This window comes from Canis lupus, chromosome X (assembly GCF_003254725.2).
Source record: "Canis lupus dingo isolate Sandy chromosome X, ASM325472v2, whole genome shotgun sequence".
NCBI classification, from domain to species: domain Eukaryota; kingdom Metazoa; phylum Chordata; class Mammalia; order Carnivora; family Canidae; genus Canis; species Canis lupus.
This window is the reverse complement of record NC_064281.1, coordinates 50,620,818-50,641,982: the sequence shown is the minus strand read 5'-3', so window position 1 is coordinate 50,641,982 and position 21,165 is coordinate 50,620,818. Positions and strand designations below refer to the sequence as shown.

General features: G+C 41.2%; 1 protein-coding gene across 3 annotated transcripts in view; it reads right to left on the bottom strand.

Moving 5' to 3' along the window:
* Positions 1-21,165, bottom strand: part of MSN (moesin) — a 66,534-nt gene that overhangs the window by 7,396 nt on the left and 37,973 nt on the right. For all 3 annotated transcript variants that reach the window (XM_025466056.3, XM_025466055.3, XM_049107483.1), the window contains 7 exons: positions 19,693-19,776; positions 8,239-8,334; positions 6,545-6,819; positions 5,025-5,108; positions 4,187-4,333; positions 2,863-2,959; positions 838-1,001 (listed from right to left, as the gene is read on the bottom strand). In XM_025466056.3, coding sequence (XP_025321841.1) covers positions 838-1,001; positions 2,863-2,959; positions 4,187-4,333; positions 5,025-5,108; positions 6,545-6,819; positions 8,239-8,334; positions 19,693-19,776 — 947 coding nt within the window. The remainder of the gene's footprint in view (positions 1-837; positions 1,002-2,862; positions 2,960-4,186; positions 4,334-5,024; positions 5,109-6,544; positions 6,820-8,238; positions 8,335-19,692; positions 19,777-21,165) is intronic.

The window sequence follows — 21,165 nt, the reverse complement described above, 5'->3', positions numbered from 1 at the left end:
GTGCCCGTCACCCAGTCACCCCCACCCCCCGCCCACCTCCCTTTCTACCACCCCTAGTTCGTTTCCCAGAGTTAGGAGTCTCTCACGTTCTGTCTCCCTTTCTGATATTTCCCACTCATTTTCCTCCTTTCCCCTTTATTCCCTGTCACTATTTTTTATATTCCCCAAATGAATGAGACCATATAATGTTGGTCCTTCTCTGATTGACTTATTTCACTCAGCATAATACCCTCCAGTTCCATCCACATCGAAGCAAATGGTGGGTATTTGTCGTTTCTAGTGGCTGAGTAATATTCCATTGTATACATAGACCACATCTTCTTTATCCATTCATCTTTCGCTGGACACTGAGGCTCCTTCCACAGTTTGGCTATTGTGGACATTGCTGCTATAAACATCGGGGTGCAGGTGTCCCGGCGTTTCATTGCATCTGTATCTTTGGGGTAAATGCCCAGCAGTGCAATTGCCGGGTCATAGGGCAGATCTATTTTTAACTCTTTGAGGAACCTCCACACAGTTTTCCAGAGTGGCTGCACCAGTTCACATTCCACCAACAGTGCAAGAGGGTTCCCCTTTCTCCACATCCTCTCCAACATTTGTTGTTTCCTGTCTTGTTAATTTCCCTCATTCTCACTGGTGTGAGGTGGTATCTCATTGTGGTTTTCATTTGTATTTCCCTGATATGCCTGAAACTTAATGGAGGAGGTGTCATCCCTTTACAGCTCTCTCTCTCTCCCCATCCCAGGATGGCTTCATGTCTTTCCTTATCAATATTGACACTTTTGAGAACCTTCTTTGCCCCAGCTCCAGCCTCCACTCCAGTTCCACAGAACCTACCGTTCCATCTGTTTCTGGTGCTTCTCCTCCCGGGCCTGTGCCTTCATCTGCTGTACCTCAATGGTGTCAGGCTTGCGGCGGCGCATGTATAGTTCATGGTTCCCCATGCACAGAGCCAATATACGCTTGTTAATCCGCAGCCGGGGAGCATAGAAGACAAAGTCCTGATGGGAAACAATCAAAATAAGTTTGGACTGACAGATGAAGGTGATCTTCTACCTTTTGAAAGTATTGGAAGGGTTATTTAGCCCAATTTTCCCATGTTACAGATAGGAAGATTAATTATCAGAGTGGTGAAGTGACTTGTCCAAGATAACAAAGTAGACTAGTAGCAAATCAAGCACTAGAACCCAGGCTTCTTGACACTGAAACTAGTGCTCTTTCCAACAAACCACAATTTCTTTCAACCTTTGTTTATGAAAGCATTGCATCCTAAAATATCCCCAATCTAATTGAAAGACAGGAACTGAATCTATCTGCTAACTAGGGATCCTGCTAAATCTCAGAGGCCCAATAATCCCTGCATAATACACTGATGAGTACAGTATGGAGGGCTGGATTGTTTCTGTAATCTCATAAAAGCATATCCTAGACAAAAGCCCCATAAATCATTTTTTGGAATAAGGCAAGTTGTAAATATATACATAAATCTGAACATTGATTGTCCTGGTTGTCGTTTTTTATTTTTTTATTTTTTATTTTTTATTTTTTTTGGTTGTTATTTTTTAAAATAAACCCTCAATCTCAGCTGGCTTTGTTACCTACCTTTCCCAAAACTTGAATACAGCAGCAGTTTAAGAAAAAAGTAAAACCACACACACACACACACACACACACACACACAGAGAGAGAGAGAAAATCCAGTGAGTCTCAGTTTTTTACTACAAATTCTACTGGACCAAGGTTACCAACTAATGGGCTAACTACCAGCTCCTCTGCCACTGAACCCAAACTACTACTGTTTCATATAGCTTAGTGTGCAGTAGAAGGAGCACGGGCTCTAGAGGTCAAATAACCTATGTATAAACCCCAGATTTACCATTTTTAGCTGTGTCATCTTGGGCAAATCACTAAATCTCTTTGGGAATTTTTGTTTTTGTTTTTTTTTTTCAAATTCAATTAGTTTCAGATGTAGTGTTCAATCATTTATCAGTTGCATATAACACTCAGTGGTCATCACATCATGTGCACTACTTAATGCCTATCACTCTATCTCTTTGAACATTAATTTTCTCAGTTATAAAATAGATATGCTACTACCTACCTGGCAATGTTGTTGAGGGTTAAACACAGTAACATATATAAAGTGCCTAGCAGCAGAAGTTCAGAGACCTTAGGGCTGGAGAAAAATGTTGAGGCCTCATGAGGAGGCTCTGTCTCGGCATGGCTTTTGACCTTTGTTAGACATAAGGTACATCAAAAGAGGAGACCCTTTTCTGTTTTCTATCCTACTTTCAATCACTAGCTTTCCAGTCTTATCAGCTACAGGCAGCTGAAAAGTATGGTGAGCATGTTAGAAGAATGACTGGACCCAAAGCCCTTTTTTTGTTGTTGGGTTGCTCTGGAGATAAGTCTTGAGAGTACAGTAGCAAAGTTATAACAAAAGAAAGTTTGGAAGATCATCTTTGGATCTGGACTCCTGACCTTGTCTTTTCTTCACAATTAAAAATAAATCAAGTACATATACAGTTTCACTTTCTGCAGCCTAGATGCTTTAAAAAATAAGATGCACTCTTTGTTTCCACTCCAGAGCATAAGGACAGCAGAAGACAGTGGCTAAGGGGCAGCATTTAGACTGCCTGTGGCTCTCCCTCATCTATGCTTTTCCTAACACACAGGTAGCAGGATGCCTTCTGGTCATGTATTGTCATCAATGTCCCCTTCCAGTGCCAATCTCCTTTTGGGCCTCCTATTCCCACCCCCCTCCACAAAAAAAATGAGAGAAACATACAATGACATGATTTCTCCTAACATTATCCAGGTCTTGGCAAGTACCTGTCTTGGCCAGGAGGAGGAATCACTTACCGGGGCTTTTTTGTCAATGGGCTTGATGACAAATTTCTTGTCATTGAAAGAAATATTTCTGATTTCACTCCAGGGAAAGCCTATCTTGGGAGTCAGTCTGTAGAGAACAAGAACATCAGGACAAAGGAAAGACAAGAAGGACATAGAGGGTTGGTGGTTTGCCCTCTGCACCCCCAACTTCTTCCTTAAGGAGAAAGATTCATTGTCAGCTCAGCCAGTGTTAATCACCAGGTCAGTTGCCAGCATTGAGGGTGCAAAATGTATCTCATGATAACACAACCAGCCTATTATTTCTTGTCCCAAACTCTAAGGTTTGTTTTATTGTATTTTTTGTTGCGGCATGGACCTTGTAAAAATCTCTCACAAGAATCTCTAGCCCTATTTTACTGGGACTCTCTACCCAAGGTTTTAACAGTTGGGAAGAACGTAAACAATGAGCTCCAAGATTAATAAGTTACATGGAACTTGGGATGCCTAGGTGGCTCAGCGGTTGAGCGTCTGCCTCCGACTCTGGGCGTGATCCTGGAGTTCCGGGATCAAGTCCCACATTGGGCTCCTGCAGAGAGCCTGCTTCTTCCTCTGCCTATGTCTCTGCCTCTCTCTGTGTGTCTCTCATGAATAAATAAATAAATCTTTAAAAAAAGAAGTTACATGGAACAATCATTTATTACATCCAACCTCACCAAAGGGAAAAAGAGCAGACAAAGGGGAAAAAAAATAAGCAAGTGAGATAAGTCCGTAGCAAGAGGTAATATTGGCCAAAAGGCATATAATCATCCTATAGGAGTGGGATTAATGGATTAATTACAAATCCTGACAGGATGGGTACTAGGCTAACGCTGTCCAATGGAAATATAATGAATGGCACACATGTAATTTTAAATTTTCTAGTAGCGACATGAAAATAAGTAAAGAGAAACAGGTAGGAGTAACTATAAGAACACTTCATTTAACCCAGTATATCCAAAAGACTGTAATTTGAACATGTAAATTAGTATTTAAAAAATATTGAGATATTCATCATTCTGTTTTTCACACTAAGTCTTCAAAGTCTTGTGTATAGTTTACACTTACAGTATATCTCAATTAAAGAGAAGCCACATTTCAAGAGTTTAATAGCCACATGTAGCCAGCAACTACCATACTGGATGGTGCAAGTCTAGTCAATGCAAGATTTAGAGGTCTGGGAGGTTGTGCAATCAGTTGGGCTGATCCAGGTAGAAACAGGTGGGACCCAGTGGGACCCAGGAGGTAGAGTCCTACTTCATGATGAACCCTAGGTGTCAGAATAGTCCAAATTAACTAAGAGAACTCTGAGCTATACCTGTCATTCTGCTCGTAGATGTTGAGACCTAGGGCATCCACCCCCAGCCACAGCTCTGAGCCTTTCTTGTTCTTGATGCTGAAGTAGTTCACACCATACATCTCCAGGTCCTGGGCAATCTTCAGATACTCTAGAACAGCATCTTCCCTAAATAACAGATTTCAGGTGGGGTGGGGAGAGGGGGCTGTTATAGAGTGGAACCTGTGAATCAGACCCAGGGAGATAGCCTATCTGCCCTGCACTTCTGACAAGAACCTTGCCATTGCGGGGGAGTGGGGGAAGGGGAAAAAAGGTGAGATGATGGAAAATAGAGCACAACCTAACTTTTGTCAAACAAAACCTGCTGACAGGAGTCTAAGATCTGAGGTTTTCAAGGGGAATAAGGGTGGGCTGACTCTTGGTAGCCTCTGGTATGTTAGCTGCAATGAAACCTCTTATGTTCTTAGCAGAGCCCAAATGGTGTGGTGATGGCAAAATAAAATTTGTTCCCCAGCTAGACAATGCCCAATTGATCTGCCATGATTATAGGGCTCCTTCCTCATTTCTTTCTTGGGGAGGAGTTCCTGGTACTCCAGAAGCTCTCTAGGGATCCTGAGGTCCCTCCTGGTTCTTTATGGTAAAAACTATTTAGGCTATCAGTTGCCATCATTCAAAAATATATAACTATATAATGATCCTTAATTTACCTTCTATCTCTAATTTCCCCTATAATTGCATTCCTATCCCTTTCTCTCCAACATCCTCCAATGCCCCCAGTCCTTTGCCTCTTTCCCCCAGAACCTACTCTTATTCTCCCTGCAAAAGCAGTAGAACCCAGAGTTGCTAGGGTAATATTTACCTGAGCATGCCTCGGTGCTCCTCATGCCACACCTGGATCCGCTCTTCCCACTGGTCCTTGTTGAGTTTATGCTGCTCTAGGACCCTGGAAAGACAATAGATAGTAGTTTCAAGCACAAAACCCCAAATGCAGGAGTGAAGGGAAGCCCACTAAGCACTCTGAGGGGTTGAGGCAAAGAAGATATAGAGTCAACCCACTGAGGTCATACTGGAAGTAGACTGAAATTATAGCAGGAGGTATTAAGTAGATATAGGGAGTTGCCTGAGAGGTAGGAGAGATACAAGAATGGGTAGAAAATAAAGACAATGGAAACACCTTCCTTTGTAGTTTTAACCAGAAAATCCAATAATGTGCTGTGGTTTCCAAGTAAGGCAGTAATATATCAGGAGTCTATGCTGACCTGAGGAGCTAAGAGTAGAGATTGGCTTCACAGAGGAGGTGATACTCTCTCCCAGATCCTTGTGGGACCAATAGTTTGTGTTTATGAGAAAATTGCTCAGGGATGAGATTACAGCCAGTTACTACAGAACAGAGAACTGAGTCTAAATGGCTTTAGAATAAACTAACAGGCTCAAGTTCCCAGATCTAGTTCATAAACAAGACTTCTTTTAAATATGCCATCTCAGACATCAAAGCAGACTCAGAGAGAGTCTTAGGGCACAGCCATTATCCCTAATACCTTCAGGTAAGTTGTGCATATGCCACAGCTCCAATGGGACTGAGGCTCCCAGAATAACTTTTCCTTCCATCCAAAAGCTTATAAAAATGGCCACTAGATGCAGTAGGGAAAAACCCAGAGTTAAAAATTCAAGAGACTAGGGTTCCAGGTCTGGCACCTCAAATGAGCTGTGAGAGATCTGGCAGCTCAGAGTGAGCACCTTGATCTATTTCCTTAGCCAGGAAATAAGATATGTCTGTCTTATTCATTTTGTGTATTGTTGTGATGCTAAAACAAAAAATAATGAGTGTTTGAAAGCCTTCAGCTTTGAAGTTTATAAAAGCAGAAAGCTCTGTACACTCTTTATTGGTATTTAAAGACTGTTGGAGCTCCCTCATATCCCTGGCTTGGGTATTTCTCCCTTCCTCCTGTGAGCCTCTGATATAAGAGGTCTAAATTAGTGAAAAGGATTGAAAAATGGAACCAGGGTAGGAAGAGTCAATCTGTCTCTGGTAATCTGTATAAGCAACTGCTTCCAGAGTAACACAATTCTGTAATTAGGCCAAAGTAGAGAGGGGAAAAAAGCCTTTTGAGAGTCAGAGAAACAGCAGGGTATGGTGCCATATGCAGATATGTCTCTCTTATACAAACTGCCCCCAAATTTTGAGGTTAGGTTTAAGAAAGCTCCTCTTTGAGGGCTCTCCCAACACCATAAATTAGCAAAGGAAAAACCAGTATTCATAAAATGGTCTTCAGACAGACACTAGTAGAAAGGAACAGATATGGAAGTCCCGTATAATAAGGCTTGGTCAGCCACAGACCTCCTCCTTGCCAGAGCAGATGACTAAAGGCACCACCTTACCTCTGTGGCAGCAACTTGTCTCCAGCCAAGTAGCCAGACTTGTGGACTTCCTTATTAAAGTCGCCATACTTAGACTGGACAGCATAGGAAGCCAGCAGCACAGCAGTTTCAGGTGGGCAGTAAATCTCATCACTGAGAATGCCCTCCTTTACTTGCAGGAAGAATAGGCGCTGTGTGATGTCCTGGATCAATTCCTCAGATACATCCTCAGGGTAGAACTTGGCCCGGAACTTGAAGAGCAGGGGGCTTTCCTTTCGTACATCCTGGGCAGTCACCTGGGAGAAACAAGCGGTTATGGGGTTTCAAAAAATAGACTTTGGTTGTAGAGTGGGGAGAGACACTGAAAGGTCATCAATTTGGCTAATCCCAAAGAGCCAGTGGCAACTGTTCTGGTAATTCAGAAAAGAGATACATTGTTTTCACTGGGAACCCAATCCCATGTCTATAATTGCTTCCTTTTGGGGATTCCTTCTTGAAATGACCTTATACCCAGTGATGGTCATAAGCCTTCAAGCCACCACTATCTGACAATATGCCAAATGACCCTAAATTTTGAGGTTAGGCTTAAGAAAACTCTTCTTTTAAGGCTCCTCCAACACCATAAATTAGCAAAGTAAAAACTGGTATGTATCATTGGGGCCTGGGAATTGGCTAGACGAAAACAAACTAAGCTGTCTTTTAAAGCCTAAAATTGGCTCTTAACAGCTCCACATTTGTCCAGCAAAAAAGTCTCCACTCTTCAGGAAAATCAGACTTTGCCAGAAGGTGAAGCACTTATCCCTAGACACAATCAGAAACATAAGCCACAAGACATTGGAAACCTCCAAGGATAAAGTTAGGAAGTTTGAGAATACTGAGATGGAGGAACATGATCATGTTCCTTCAGTAAGACTGCTTGGAGGTGAAGAGCCTGAATATGCCTATACTCAAATCATCTCATTTGGAGTTCAACTGAGATAGAAAATCAAGAAAGAATGGGTTAAATAGGTGATGGGTATTAAGGAGAGCACTTGTGATGAGCACCAGATGTTGTATGTAAGCAATGAATCACTAAGTTCTATACCTGCAAATAATATTGCACTCTATGTTAACTAGCTACAATTGAAATAAGAAGTTGAAAAAAATATGTATGTTAATAAACTTATGTGTAGATGCCTATGGGAGAAAGAAAATCAAGAAAGAGAGAAGCAGGGGACGCCTGGGTAGCTCAGTGGTTTAACATCTGCTTCAACTCAGGGTGTGATTTCAGGGTCCTGGAATCGAGCCCCATTGGGCTCCCCACAGGGAGCCTGATTCTCCCTCTGCCTATGTCTCTGCCTTTCTCTCTGTGTCTCTCATGGATGAATAAGTTAAATATCTTAAGAAAAAAGAAAAGCCATTAATGACTATGGTATAAAACAAGCCGAAGTTTAAGACAGAGCTCCCAGGAGAAAGGGAAGGCTCTCTTCCTCCTGGACACTGGCCATTCTCAGTGTTAGAAGTCCAAATGGAAACAGGGTAGGAGCTCTGCCTTAGCTGGGTCCTCTGCCCTTATTCTGATCTAGTGGTCAATAGACCACCCGGTGAAAAACACAGCCCTGTATTTGCCAGCTAGCACATATTAACTCCCTTGAATAAGATATGATGGAGGAATGAATTCCAAATCTAACAATGAGGTAAGCAGTTACCTTCTTTTTTTTTTTTTAAGCAGTTACCTTCTTATTGAGTTTCAGCCAAGTGGAGAAGTTTTTAGTGTCCTGGTATTGCAGACCAAAAAACCAAACTTCCCTCAGGCCAATAGTTTTCACCACCTAGAAAAGAAAACAACAACAACAACAACAACAAAAAAAAAACAGCCAATGACTGAATGCCTACTTTGTGCCAGGCATAGAGGACACAAAAGTTAAACTGACATGATCCCGTATTTTAAAGGACATAAGGTGTCCAGGGTCTGACAAAGAAATACACTTGGGCAGCAGTCAAATGATATCAGCATCGATCTACACAAAATACTTCTGCTGAGGTAGGAAACAGATCCATCACTTAGGACCACTACCACACACCAATAACTATATTCATTATCCCCTTTGATTTTCACAATAGTTCTGTGATACATTTACAATTAGGCTCATTTTATTGATAATGAAAGTAAGATTCTGAGAAGTGGAGGTTCAGTTAGTGAATAGCAGAGGCAGGTCTGTTTGACTCCAAACCCATTCAAATCCAGTGTTTTCCGCCAATTCTTCCCTCTATTATGCCAGGTGCCTTTCTACTCCAGGATGAATTACAGGCTGGAAGTAGAGATTATTAGTTTAACTCCTATATCTTCTATGTTGCTCCTTTATCTTAGCAACTAGGAATATGCCCATACTCTTCTGAGTCCATTTACAATGCCCCAAGAAAGAATGTCTGGGGAGACATAGCAGGCACTGTGGTATCTATATACTCCAAAGATGTGCTATGTCTGGATGCTAATATGCTTCTTTCCAGCCCTGATTAGAGGCTAGTTGTGATTCCCCTTACTACTCACACAGGTTGAAAGTGGAAAAGAGAGTGTAGAAACAGGGTGAGTATCTCAGTAGCTAAGTGGCCTCTGGTGTTCTGGGCCTCTTAGTTAAGCAGTGGTAGGAAAGGGAGGCCAGCCAGGAGATGGGGTTTGTTTTCTAGTCCCTGATATTAGTATATTAATGGTTCTGGCTGACAGCTGAACCCTAGCATGCCTACCACTGGAGATGGAGGCAATAAAGCTGACCCACATTCTAATGATGTTATGCTGACAGTGTTCTTTTTTATTTTTCTTGAGGGGTGGGCAGGGGAGGTAGAAGAGTGAGGTGAAGAAATTTACCTGGAGATAGAAATAGGAAAGAAGAACCCAATATTGCTAATTTCCTTCCTTGTGAATAAATCATATCTCCCCTCAACACACACACACACACACACACACACACACACACACCTCCACTATATCCACAAAGTTCCTACTATGCACCCAAAGCCAGACCCCATAGTCACTCCTAAGGCTTACAGTCTAGAGCTTCAGAGGTCCCAAGGAATAAGTAGCTCAAAACTATTCAGCATCTATTATATACCAGGTAATAAACACTGAACAACCCTGAGATATCTATTCTCTATTTTACAAATGAAGAAACAAAAGATTGAGACAAGTTGCCTAGACGACATGAATAGACACCTTTCCATCCAGATGGCTAACAGATACATGAAAAGATGTTCAACATCACTCATCATTAGGAAAATACAAATATATAATAAAAATAGTGAAAGGGAATAAAGGGGAAAGGAGAAAAAATGAGTGGGAAATATCAGAAAGGGAGACAGAACATGAAAGACTCCTAACTCTGGGAAATGAACCAGGGGTGGTGGAAGGGGAAGTGGGCGGGGGGTGGGGGTGACTGGGTGACGGGCACTGAGGTGGGCACTTGATGGGATGAGCACTGGGTGTTATTCTGTATGTTGGTAAATTGAACACCAATAAAAAATAAATTTATTATTAAAAAATTTCTATATGTTGGCAAATTGAACACAAATAAAAAATAAATTTATATAATAAAAAATAAATAAAAATTAAAAAATGAAAAGTAAAAAAAAAAAAAAGGGAAAATACAAATCAAAACCACAATGAGACACCACTTCACACCTGTCAGAATGGCTAAAATTAACAACACAAGAAACAACAGGTCTTGGCAAGGATGTGGAGAAAGGGGAATCCTCTAGCACTGTTGGTCGGAATGTAATGCAAACTGATGCAGTCACTCTGGAGAACAGTATGGAGGTTCCTCAAAACGTTAAAAATAGAACCATGCTATGATCCAGCAATTGCACTACTAGGTATTTACCTAAAGTATAAAATTATACTATATGTTGGCAAACTGAATCAAAATTAAGTAATTCAGTTTCAAAGGGATACATGTACCCTGTTTATTTATTTTTTATTTTTAAGATGTTATTTATTTATTCATGAGAGACAGAGAGATAGAGATAGATAGATAGATAGAGAGAGAGAGAGAGAGAGAGAGAGAGAGGCAGAGACACAGGCAGAGGGAGAAGCAGGCTCCATGCAGGGAGCCTGACGTGGGACTCGATCCGGGGTCTCCAGGATCACACCCTGGGCTGAAGGCAGGCGCTAAACCGCTGAGCCACCAGGGCTGCCCAGTACCCTGCTTATAGCAGCATTACCAACAATAGGCAAACTATGGAGAGAGCCCAAATGTCCATGAAATGATGAATGGATAAAGAACATGTGGGAGCAAAGATAAACTCAAAATGGATGAAAGATCTAAATGTGAGACAAGATTCCATCAAAATCCTAGAGAAGAACACAGGCAACACCCTTTTTGAACTCGGCCATAGTAACTTCTTGCAAGATACATCCACGAAGGCAAAAGAAACAAAAGCAAAAATGAACTATTGGGACTTCATCAAGATAAGAAGCTTTTGCACAGCAAAGGATACAGTCAACAAAACTCAAAGACAACCTACAGAATGGGAGAAGATATTTGCAAATGACATATCAGATAAAGGGCTAGTTTCCAAGATCTATAAAGAACTTATTAAACTCAACACCAAAGAAACAAACAATCCAATCATGAAATGGGCAAAAGACATGAAGAGAAATCTCACAGAGGAAGACATAGACATGGCCAACATGCATATGAGAAAATGCTCTGCATCACTTGCCATCAGGGAAATACAAATCAAAACCACAATGAGATACCACCTCACACCAGTGAGAATGGGGCAAATTAACAAGGCAGGAAACAACAAATGTTGGAGAGGATGCGGAGAAAAGGGAACCCTCATACACTGTTGGTGGGAATGTGAACTGGTGCAGCCACTCTGGAAAACTGTGTGGAGGTTCCTCAAACAGTTAAAAATAGACCTGCCCTACGACCCAGCAATTGCACTGTTGGGGATTTACCCCAAAGATACAAATGCAATGAAACGCCGGGACACCTGCACCCCGATGTTTATAGCAGCAATGGCCACGATAGCCAAACTGTGGAAGGAGCCTCGGTGTCCAACGAAAGATGAATGGATAAAGAAGATGTGGTTTATGTATACAATGGAATATTACTCAGCCATTAGAAATGACAAATACCCACCATTTGCTTCAACGTGGATGGAACTGGAGGGTATTATGCTGAGTGAAGTAAGTCAGTCAGAGAAGGACAAACATTATATGTTCTCATTCATTTGGGGAATATAAATAATAGTGAAAGGGAATATAAGGGAAGAGAGAACAAAGGTGTGGGAAATATCAGAAAGGGAGACAGAACGTAAAGACTGCTAGCTCTGGGAAACGAACTAGGGGTGGTAGAAGGGGAGGAGGGCGGGGGGTGGGAGTGAATGGGTGACGGGCACTGGGGGTTATTCTGTATGTTAGTAAATTGAACACCAATAAAAAATAAATTAAAAAAAAGAACATGTGGGAGATTATATATATATATATATATATATATTGGAATTTTACTCAGCCAACAAAAAGAATGAAATCTTGCCACTTGCAATGATGTCCATGGAGCTAGAATATATTATGCTAAGCGAAATTAGTCAACCAGAGAAGGACAAATGCCATACACTCATATGTAGAATTTAAGAAACATATGGGAAGGGGGAAAGAAAAGGAGAGAGGGAAACAAACCACAAGAGACTCTTAACAATAGACAACAAACTCAGGGTTGATGGAGGGATGTGGGTGGGTAATGACCTATGATGGGTGATGGATATTAAAGAAGGCACTTGCTGTGATGAGCACTGGGTGTTTTATGTAAGTGATGAATCATTGAATTCTACCCCTGAAACCAATAATTCACTGTGTGTCAACTAGAATTTAAATATATATTTTTTAATTGCACACCCCTAAAAAGAGGCAACCTACCTAAAACCATAGAGACTAGACTAGAATCCTGATGTGTATGATTTCAAAACCTGTACCCTTTCTTTTATAGAATGCCCTCTTTTAATTCCAAGGATTCATATGAGCTTAGGAACCCTAGAGTTCCCAAGTAACTAACTTCTTTTTTTTTTTTTTTTTAGTAACTAACTTCTTTATCTCTTTTGCCCACATATCCCAGCCAGGTAATGAACTTTGATCATTTCTGGCTTTCCACTAGGCTCAGTCAACAACCACTTTGGGGAGAAGCCATATCCCCAAATCCTCAACCTTTATTGCCCCCAGGGCATGCATGATGGTCACCCTCCCTTTCATAGCTTAAATCAGGTATCAAGAAACCTGAGTGAAAGTCTCCCCTCTGTCTCTAATTTGCTATGTGATCTTAAGGCAACACATTTCCCTCTCTGGGCCTTAGCTTCCCCATCTATCCAGCTTTCCCATCTACTAAAATGGTGTGACTTACAGCCTCTTTATTCCTTCACATTTATTCCACTAATTAGGTTATTTGTAAATGACTAAGAAATAAAAAAAAAGAAATAGATTCCCATTTCCCACCTACCTCTTGCTAACTTGAGTAACTAGGAACATGATTAGAAAAGATAAGTTGTCCACATCCTCTCCAACATTTGTTGTTTCCTGTCTTGTTAATTTTCCTCATTCTCAGTGGTGTGAGGTGGTATCTCATTGTGGTTTTGATTTGTATTTCCCTGATGGCCAGTGATGCGGAGCATTTTCTCATGTGCTTGTTGGCCATGTCTATGTCTTCCTCTGTGAGATTTCTGTTCATGTCTTTTGCCCATTTCAGGATTGGATTGTTTGTTTCTTTGCTGTTGACTTTAATAAGTTCTTTATAGATCTTGGATACTAGCCCTTTATCTGATAGGTCCCTCTTGCACTGTTGGTGGGAATGTGAACTGGTACAGCCACTCTGGAAAACTGTGTAGAGGTTCCTCAAAGAGTTAAAAATAGATCTGCCCTACGACCCAGCAATTGCACTGCTGGGCATTTACCCCAAAGATACAGATGCAGTGAAACGCCGGGACACTTGCACCCTAATGTTTATATCAGCAATGTCCACAATAGCCCAACTGTGGAAGGAGCCTCGGTGTCCATCGAAAGATGAATGGATAAAGAAGATGTGGTCTATGTATACAATGGAATATTAGCCATTAGAAATGACAAATACCCACCATTTGCTTCAACGTGGATGGAACAGGAGGGTATTATGCTGAGTGAAGTAAGTCAATCAGAGAAGGACAAACATTATATGGTCTCATTCATTTGGGGAATATAAAAAATAGTGAAAAGGAATAAAGGGGAAAGGAGAGAAAATGAGTGGGAAATATCAAAGAGGGTGACAGAACATGAGAGACTCCTCACTCTGGGAAACGAACAAGGGGTGGTGGAAAGGGAGGTGGGCGGGGGGTTGGGATGACTGACGGGCACTGAGGGGGGCACTTGATGGGATGAGCACTGGGTGTTATGCTCTATGTTGGCAAATTGAACTCCAATAAAAAGAAATTTTTAAAAAATAAAGCAGATTGCCCTCCATAATCGGTGTGGGCGTTATCCAAAAAAAAAAAAAAAAAGATAAGTTGTATGTGGGTTATGTTAAGGAAAGATCAAAAGACTTCCATGATTCAATGGCAAGGTGAGTCCCTGAGTCTAAGATAATAGGCAATAGGAATTCCCTATAAGTTTTAGATGGAGAACATAAAAATGTTCATGTTTAAAAGTGATATTTGCTTTTTTTGCAGAGGATAGAGGGGTAGGGTATGGATATAAAAGATTACTTAATGTACCTCTTATCTCATCTTATATTTAAGGTAGAACCCAATTAACAGTTCTAATGATTTTCCACAGGGTTGTAGAAGAATAGTATGTCTAGATGCAATTGGTGGCGAAGAAGTAATTCAGTCCCAGTAGACAAAGAGGCACACTGAAGATGGACCATTAGGGCCAGGATGCTAGGTCATGGGATGGCAGACTCAGAACAGAACTGGTAGGACAGCAACTGGCCTCTGCCTGTACCAATTGTAGAGGCTCAGAAGGCCCAGAATTAAAAAAGGACTAAGGCAGGTACAGACTATGTGGCCAGTCCTAGAGGTTCCAGGAGTGAGCTCCTTTGCTTCATTTTGCACTATGTTGTCTGTTTCACTAGAAGGATGAGTAGGGATGTAATGAGAAGAATATAACAGGGCCCAAAATAGTTCTAGGATCTGCAGTATCTCTCAGGAGCAGTTGAACAAATAACAGCTAAAGTGATATTTAAAAATATATATTTCAAGATCAGTAGCAAATTTTAATCTCTCTGAACTCTGCCCCTTCCTTTATGAACACAGCAAAGTCAGATGCATATAAATTTTCCACTTCCTTAGGCTTCAGGGCTTTGAGAGATGAGCAATCTCTCTCAGCATCCACTGAAGTCCCAAAGTGAGGAAATAAGGGTGTGGAGGGAAGGAAATATGATGTAAAGTCAGAACTGAGACTGGAAAAAAAAACAAAGGATAAAACAGATAACCCCTAAACTCCAGGTCATAAGGAAATCTCCCATTTAAGCTCCACAGGGTACTGGGAATCATTTGATTGGGCTACTCATGTCTCCACTTGGAAATGAGGCCAAGATTTGCTTGCTTCCAGCTGAGACTTCCACCCAAAAGAAAAGAGAAATCTTATTTTCTAGAGGGAGGGAGTCTCTAGGTTCTTGTTCTAGGAACAACATCTGTGACTAGAGTGACTAGGGTCCTTCCCAGTCTACTCATAAATGGCTCCATCTCTGATTAAAAGGAAAAAAAAGATTCTTTCTTGGCTCCCTTTGACTCCAGAATGCCAACTTATCTGGCCTGAACTACCACTTCTCAAATCTGCCATGGAAGAAATCCATGAGCAGCAGAAAATAATAAATGCGCATACCCAGAGGACAAAAAGGGTAGGGGAACATATGTAAATGGCTAAAGCCAGAATTTCTTTGAAGCCTCAGGTTTAATTTTAATGTATCTGCACATCTTACATTTTACTCCTTAAATATCATTTTTTTTTATTTTTAAAGATTTATTTATTTAGTTAGTTAGTTATTTGAGTGAGAGGGCATGCATGCCCATGAGTGGGGCATGGGAGAGAATTCTCAAGCAGACTCCTCACTGAGTGTGGAACCTAAGTGGAGGTCAATCCCACAACCCATGTGATCATGATCTGAATCAAAACCAAGTGTCAGATGCTCAACCGAGACACCTAGGTACCCCAATGTTTTAATGATGAAATAGATAACATCACAACTAAAACTAATGCTCTAAGATACTGAATCAAATTCTGCCCATAGGTCTGTGTACCTCCTAAAACCTGCCATATATACCTACAGAAACTAGGACTTCAGTGTTTAAGACACTGGCTGTTAATTCTATTGAGCCACACAACAGAAACCCTCACAACAGAGTGTGAAGCATTATAAAGTCCAAGCAGCACAAACTAGAAAACTGAGGTTCAGTGAGGGGAAGAGATTTGCCTCTGAGAAAATCCTCACTATTACTAGGAGCATCTGATGTAAGAAATAACCCTCTTTGTCTCTCTTCTGCACGTAAAGGCTGCCTACATCTGAGGTCTATGGAGGGAAGGGGAAATCAGGTCAAGTCCAGAGCCCAGAGCCCTCCTCTCCATATCCCCCATGCATCTATATTAGTAAACCAACTAGTGATATAATGGGCCACTTCAGAAGCCCAGAGCAGGATTGGGAAACTGAAGCCTCAAAAGGAAAACTGCATGAAAAATCATGTGCAGACCCCATCAATGCCCAAACACCTGAGGCCCACTGAGATCCCACTACAGTCTTGGCAGTAGCTGCATCAGCCACCCTTTTGAAAGCAAATCAATGCACTACTAGAAAGTTCTGGTAGGGGCTGCCACCAATGCTGTTTCTGCTACTCTACCCTGCCTGTATTCAACCAGCCACCTGCTCTACAGTGTAGAACACACTCAGCTAGGATTCTAAGTTTAGGGAAAAATTTCCTCCACTCAGAATAGGAACAGACAAAAAGAGAGGAGGTCACAGAAGACACAGCTGACAAAAGCCACTAGGAAAACTGCAAATGATATATGCCTTGATTCAAGCCACTATACCACTTCCTAGCTATCTGACCTAAAACAGGTCTTTTCACCCTTGTAAGCCTAAGTCCTTCATCTATAAGATGAGTATATTACTATTATAATGATAGATGTTATTTTATAAAATAAAAATGGAAGAAAGAGAAGGAAAGGTTGTTGCCGTCAATGCAGAGTCCATAAATCCTAAGGACTTTACAAGCCAGACAAGCTGCCTGATTTAATGGCTCCCTTATCTGAACTCCTAGGGCAATTTCTACTACTTATTTAGCCCTTAATAAGAACAACCAATATTCGAATGTCTGCTATACACAAGACACTTTACTTATTTGAGGATTAAATAAGACCACAAAATCTCTGAAATTAGTTTGGTTACCATTTTACTGAGAAAAGTAAAGTCCTAAGAGGTTAAATGAGCCATCTAAGGTCACACAGCTAGATAGCAGGACAGAATTTGCACCCAAGGATGACACTAAATCCCATACTTTATGCACTACATCACTTCCATACATAACCTTATCTTAAAGGGTGTTTTATGCTATGTGGGAAGAAAGTTGTGTTGCATTTACTTCTCTCTGCTTCTATAGGATAAGGAACTCCAAGATCCTTAAGGACAGAGATGTGTTTGATAGGTCTAGAGATTTTTTTTGAGACACAGTAGACCTTCAGTCAATAGTGAGTCAGTCAATGAACAAATAAGTGAATGGATGCTCTGAGACTTCACCTTTTTTGCACAGCTCAGTATCTTGAAGGAAGGGGTAGGTACAGTTAGAACCACTGGCTGGGGTAGAGCGAAGCAAGGGGTTCTCAAAATGGAACTCATGGTGGTGGCACTGTCTTTTAGTGGCACCTAGGTAATCAAGAGCCCTCTAAAGAACCTCAGGCTTTAGAAGTGGTGGTAAGTGACAGAATTGCTGTAGCAAAATGTGTTCTTTCCATTCCCTAGCTATGTGTACATTCCCAAAGGCAAATGGAGAAACTATGGGCCATACTTCCCTTTCCTACCAGGTCTTGTGTCTCCTCAAGCTATGAATTCCTATTATTCCCTGTTATTTATTACTGGTACCAAAGAGGGTGCTTCCTCTCCAGTCAGCTTCCTCTCTAGTCATTGGCCAGACAACTTCTGGGTTCCAGGATGGCCCCAGAGCTTTTGTCAATTTCTTATAAAGAGTCCAACCCCTTCCTCCTAGGCCCCAATGGCACCAGGAGGGCCTCCTTGAATAATTGGTCTCAAAGGCCAGACAGAATAGACTTCTTCCCTATGACTCATCAAGTTAGAGAGAGGGAATAGATCATATCCCCAAATAGCCTGTGAACACATACCTCTGTGGATTCTCATCCAGACCTGCCTCGGCCCTGAGATTGCTAGATGCTCAAATCCTTGTCTGAGTTCAAATCTTTTTCTGTTTTTCATCCACAGGATCCTAGCTCTGCCCCATCTGACCTCACAGAAAATTACTGCTCCCTCCTTCCTATGACAGCCCCTCAGAAATCTCAAGACAGAGAACACATCTCCTCTTAAAGTCTTCTCAACTCAAACAGCCTCATTCATGCAGGAAGACTATTACTGTGGGAAAACTATAGTTTTATACCCAGAGCTGTATTTGAAATTTCATATTACAACTCACTAACATCATAACCTAGAGAATGTTCTTTTACCTCTCAGAGGCATGATCATTGCAAGGGCTAAAGCACCTAGGCAAGGCTAGTTCATTGTAAGTGCTCAATAAGTGATATTTTTCAAAACAACACTGATCTTCCAGATAAGAAATCATGAACTTACTGGTTTTCTCCTTTTCCTCTCTCTATCTAGTATAAAAGATTCAAGTCTCTCAAAGGTTTTGTTTCGGAAGTAGTTACTTTCACAAGTAGCACACCATCTGTCCAGGGCTCTCTACCATCTGGACTTCCTACAGAACAACACCCACAATACACAAATCAAACCAACACTAGCAAAGAATTATCATGCCTTGTGGCTTTTTCAAATTAATAAGTCTCTTTTTTTCAAGAATTTTTCTACCCTGGGTTCTAAATTATGCCTTCCTCACCCTCCCTCCACAGTTATCCCTCTCCAATGCAGCTGAACAAAGCTCCCAGTGTTGAAGGCAGGGGATGGCATCATTTAGCTTGAGAAGGGTAATGTATAGAACCAGGGGTCTGGGAAGAAGTCTGAGAAGAGGTCAAAGGAGCCTTTCTTTCTTTCCCTCCCCAGCTCTGAGTAAGTTCTTAGACAACAGAGGGACTCAGAGGGCAAAGGAGAAAAAGAATCAAGAAAGCCTGGAAAATCCATCAAGGTAACATGTGGTCTCAACATCCTGGACAATATCAGACTCCCACCTCACCAGAAACTGGTAGGAAAATGGGATAATAACCATCTAAAGGGATTCCAGCCTCTGGAAATGGGAGCCCCATTTTTACCCCTTGGAAGTCTGGTCACAAATGGCATATTCCCTTGGCCCCTGGAGAGTCTTTGAATGCTGAAAGATTCTGTGGCCCCCATCTGGCTATTACATTATATATAGAACATCCTTTCTAATAATAGTAACTCCCCATAAAGGGACACCCCTTGTGTTGGACATGGGAATGACATGTCAGCATTATCTGCAGGTATGACTGCAGGATATGAAGTGGTGTTATGTCCTAAGTCCTACTATTATTTTGAGGGAAATGTATATAGAGCACACTACCTCAGGGAGAATAAGTTGATTTCCTTCTACTAGGAAGCAAAAAAAAAATGACAGAAACCATAAGAATACAGTGACTAGAATGCAGCATTGAAATCCCAGCCAAATACTGGCTAGACAGAATAAGTTATTTAATTTCTGACTCTCATCATTAAAATAAGGAAGAGATCACTCACATCTTTCAGAGTTGAGAGGAATATTCCATGTGCTAACATTTTTAGAGCATCTAGCACAGAGTCATACCCTGCTTACCTCTCTTTTCTCCCATATTCAGGACCAAGGATAGGATTAATTGGAGCCATCCAAAGTGCAGGCTGCCAAAATCAAAGTTTGCCTCCTTTGTTATTATGGCAGGAGTCAACCTTTGTTTTGACCTATCTTGGAGGAGCATGTAGAAGAGATTCCCAAGAAGTGGGTCTTGTGGTAGAAACTTTTGGGACAATTGGAAGAGGCTAAGAAACAAATAGCTCCTCCCTTACCTGGTCAAACAGCTGTTTGCCAGTGGTGTTGGGCTGGATGGCAAACTCCAGCTCTGCGTCCATGGTGGTTACACGCACATTGATCTAGGATGAGATCAAAAGAGGCAAGTTAGTTGTCTAGCTCTGTGCTTAGCAGAACCTAGGACAAGTGTATCTGTTCAGTCACAGAAGAGGAAACTAGAATCCTAAGAATCTGAGAAACTTAGATATTGTTGGGAAGGAAAGGAGAATACTGAACCAAACAAATAATATCCTGGCCCTGGCTCCCAAAATCAGCTTACAGAAGACAAAAAAACATAGCCACAAAGCAATACTTTTTTTTTTACCTTGTCTTCTCCACATCCCTTTATTTTTTTATTTCTTTTTATTGGAGTTCAATTTGCCAACATATAGCATACACCCAGTGTCACAGAGCAATACTTACCAAGGAGCTACACAAAAATGCAAATCAGCCTACTATCAAGAGGAAGCAAGTGCTGACTATACTTCTTCCAGGAAGCCTTCCCCACCTACACCAGACATCTCTGGGCCCACAGCATTCTCTTCCCACCTCTGATCCACAGCCTGGATTATCTTTGCAAACACAAGTTAAGAGCAAGATAAAGAACACTGGGTTCCAAGCTTAGCACTGTAACTGTCTCAGTCTAAAACCTTGGATAAAAGTCTTATCTCCTTTCTGGCCCCTAGTTCACCTCATCTGTACAATAGTAGTAATGCTGGAGGAAGGGTCAATTACACTAGGTGATGACCATTTCAGTGCTGGTGTCTATGGTTCTATATATCGACTTGTGTTAATACTTCCTGTATTTATGTCTCATTGGTCTCCTTAAGCACAAAAAAGGAAAGGGGCCTTAGCAAAGGTACAAGTGGGTGGAAAAAAGGTGCTACCAAAGCCAAGTCAGCAGAGGGGAAATGGGAAAGGGACAGGCACCAATGAAAATAACAGTTAGCTATGCACACAATTTTATAGGCACTGGAAAAAAATACCCTCCACTTTTCCAAAGAGATCCCCTAGCTCAGGTCAATGATAGCTGAAATTTCATAAGTCGATTTGTTTCCTTGGTTTAAAACTTAGTAGTAGTGGTAATAGTAATAGCAATATGCAGTAGCTTTCATGTATGCAGACTTGCTACTCACTAGAAGACTCATGTGTACTATCCCATTTAATATCAACAATCACCTTGTGAAGTAAATAATGTTATCTCCACATTGGAGATGAATAAATAAATATTTGTCTAAAGTCATATCACTAGTAAGTTGGGAAGATGGGGTGTGAATTCAGATTAAGTCTAAACCTCATAATTTAAACCAATACACTAGACCCTTTGTATATCAAAGTGCAAAATATGAAAAGAAATCAAATATTAATTCTTTAAATTGTGGGACATTTTGCATAAGTACTCTATACAGTACAACCACAAACTGGCTTGTTATATAAGGTCATATAAAATATTTTGAAGACTATTTCATGGT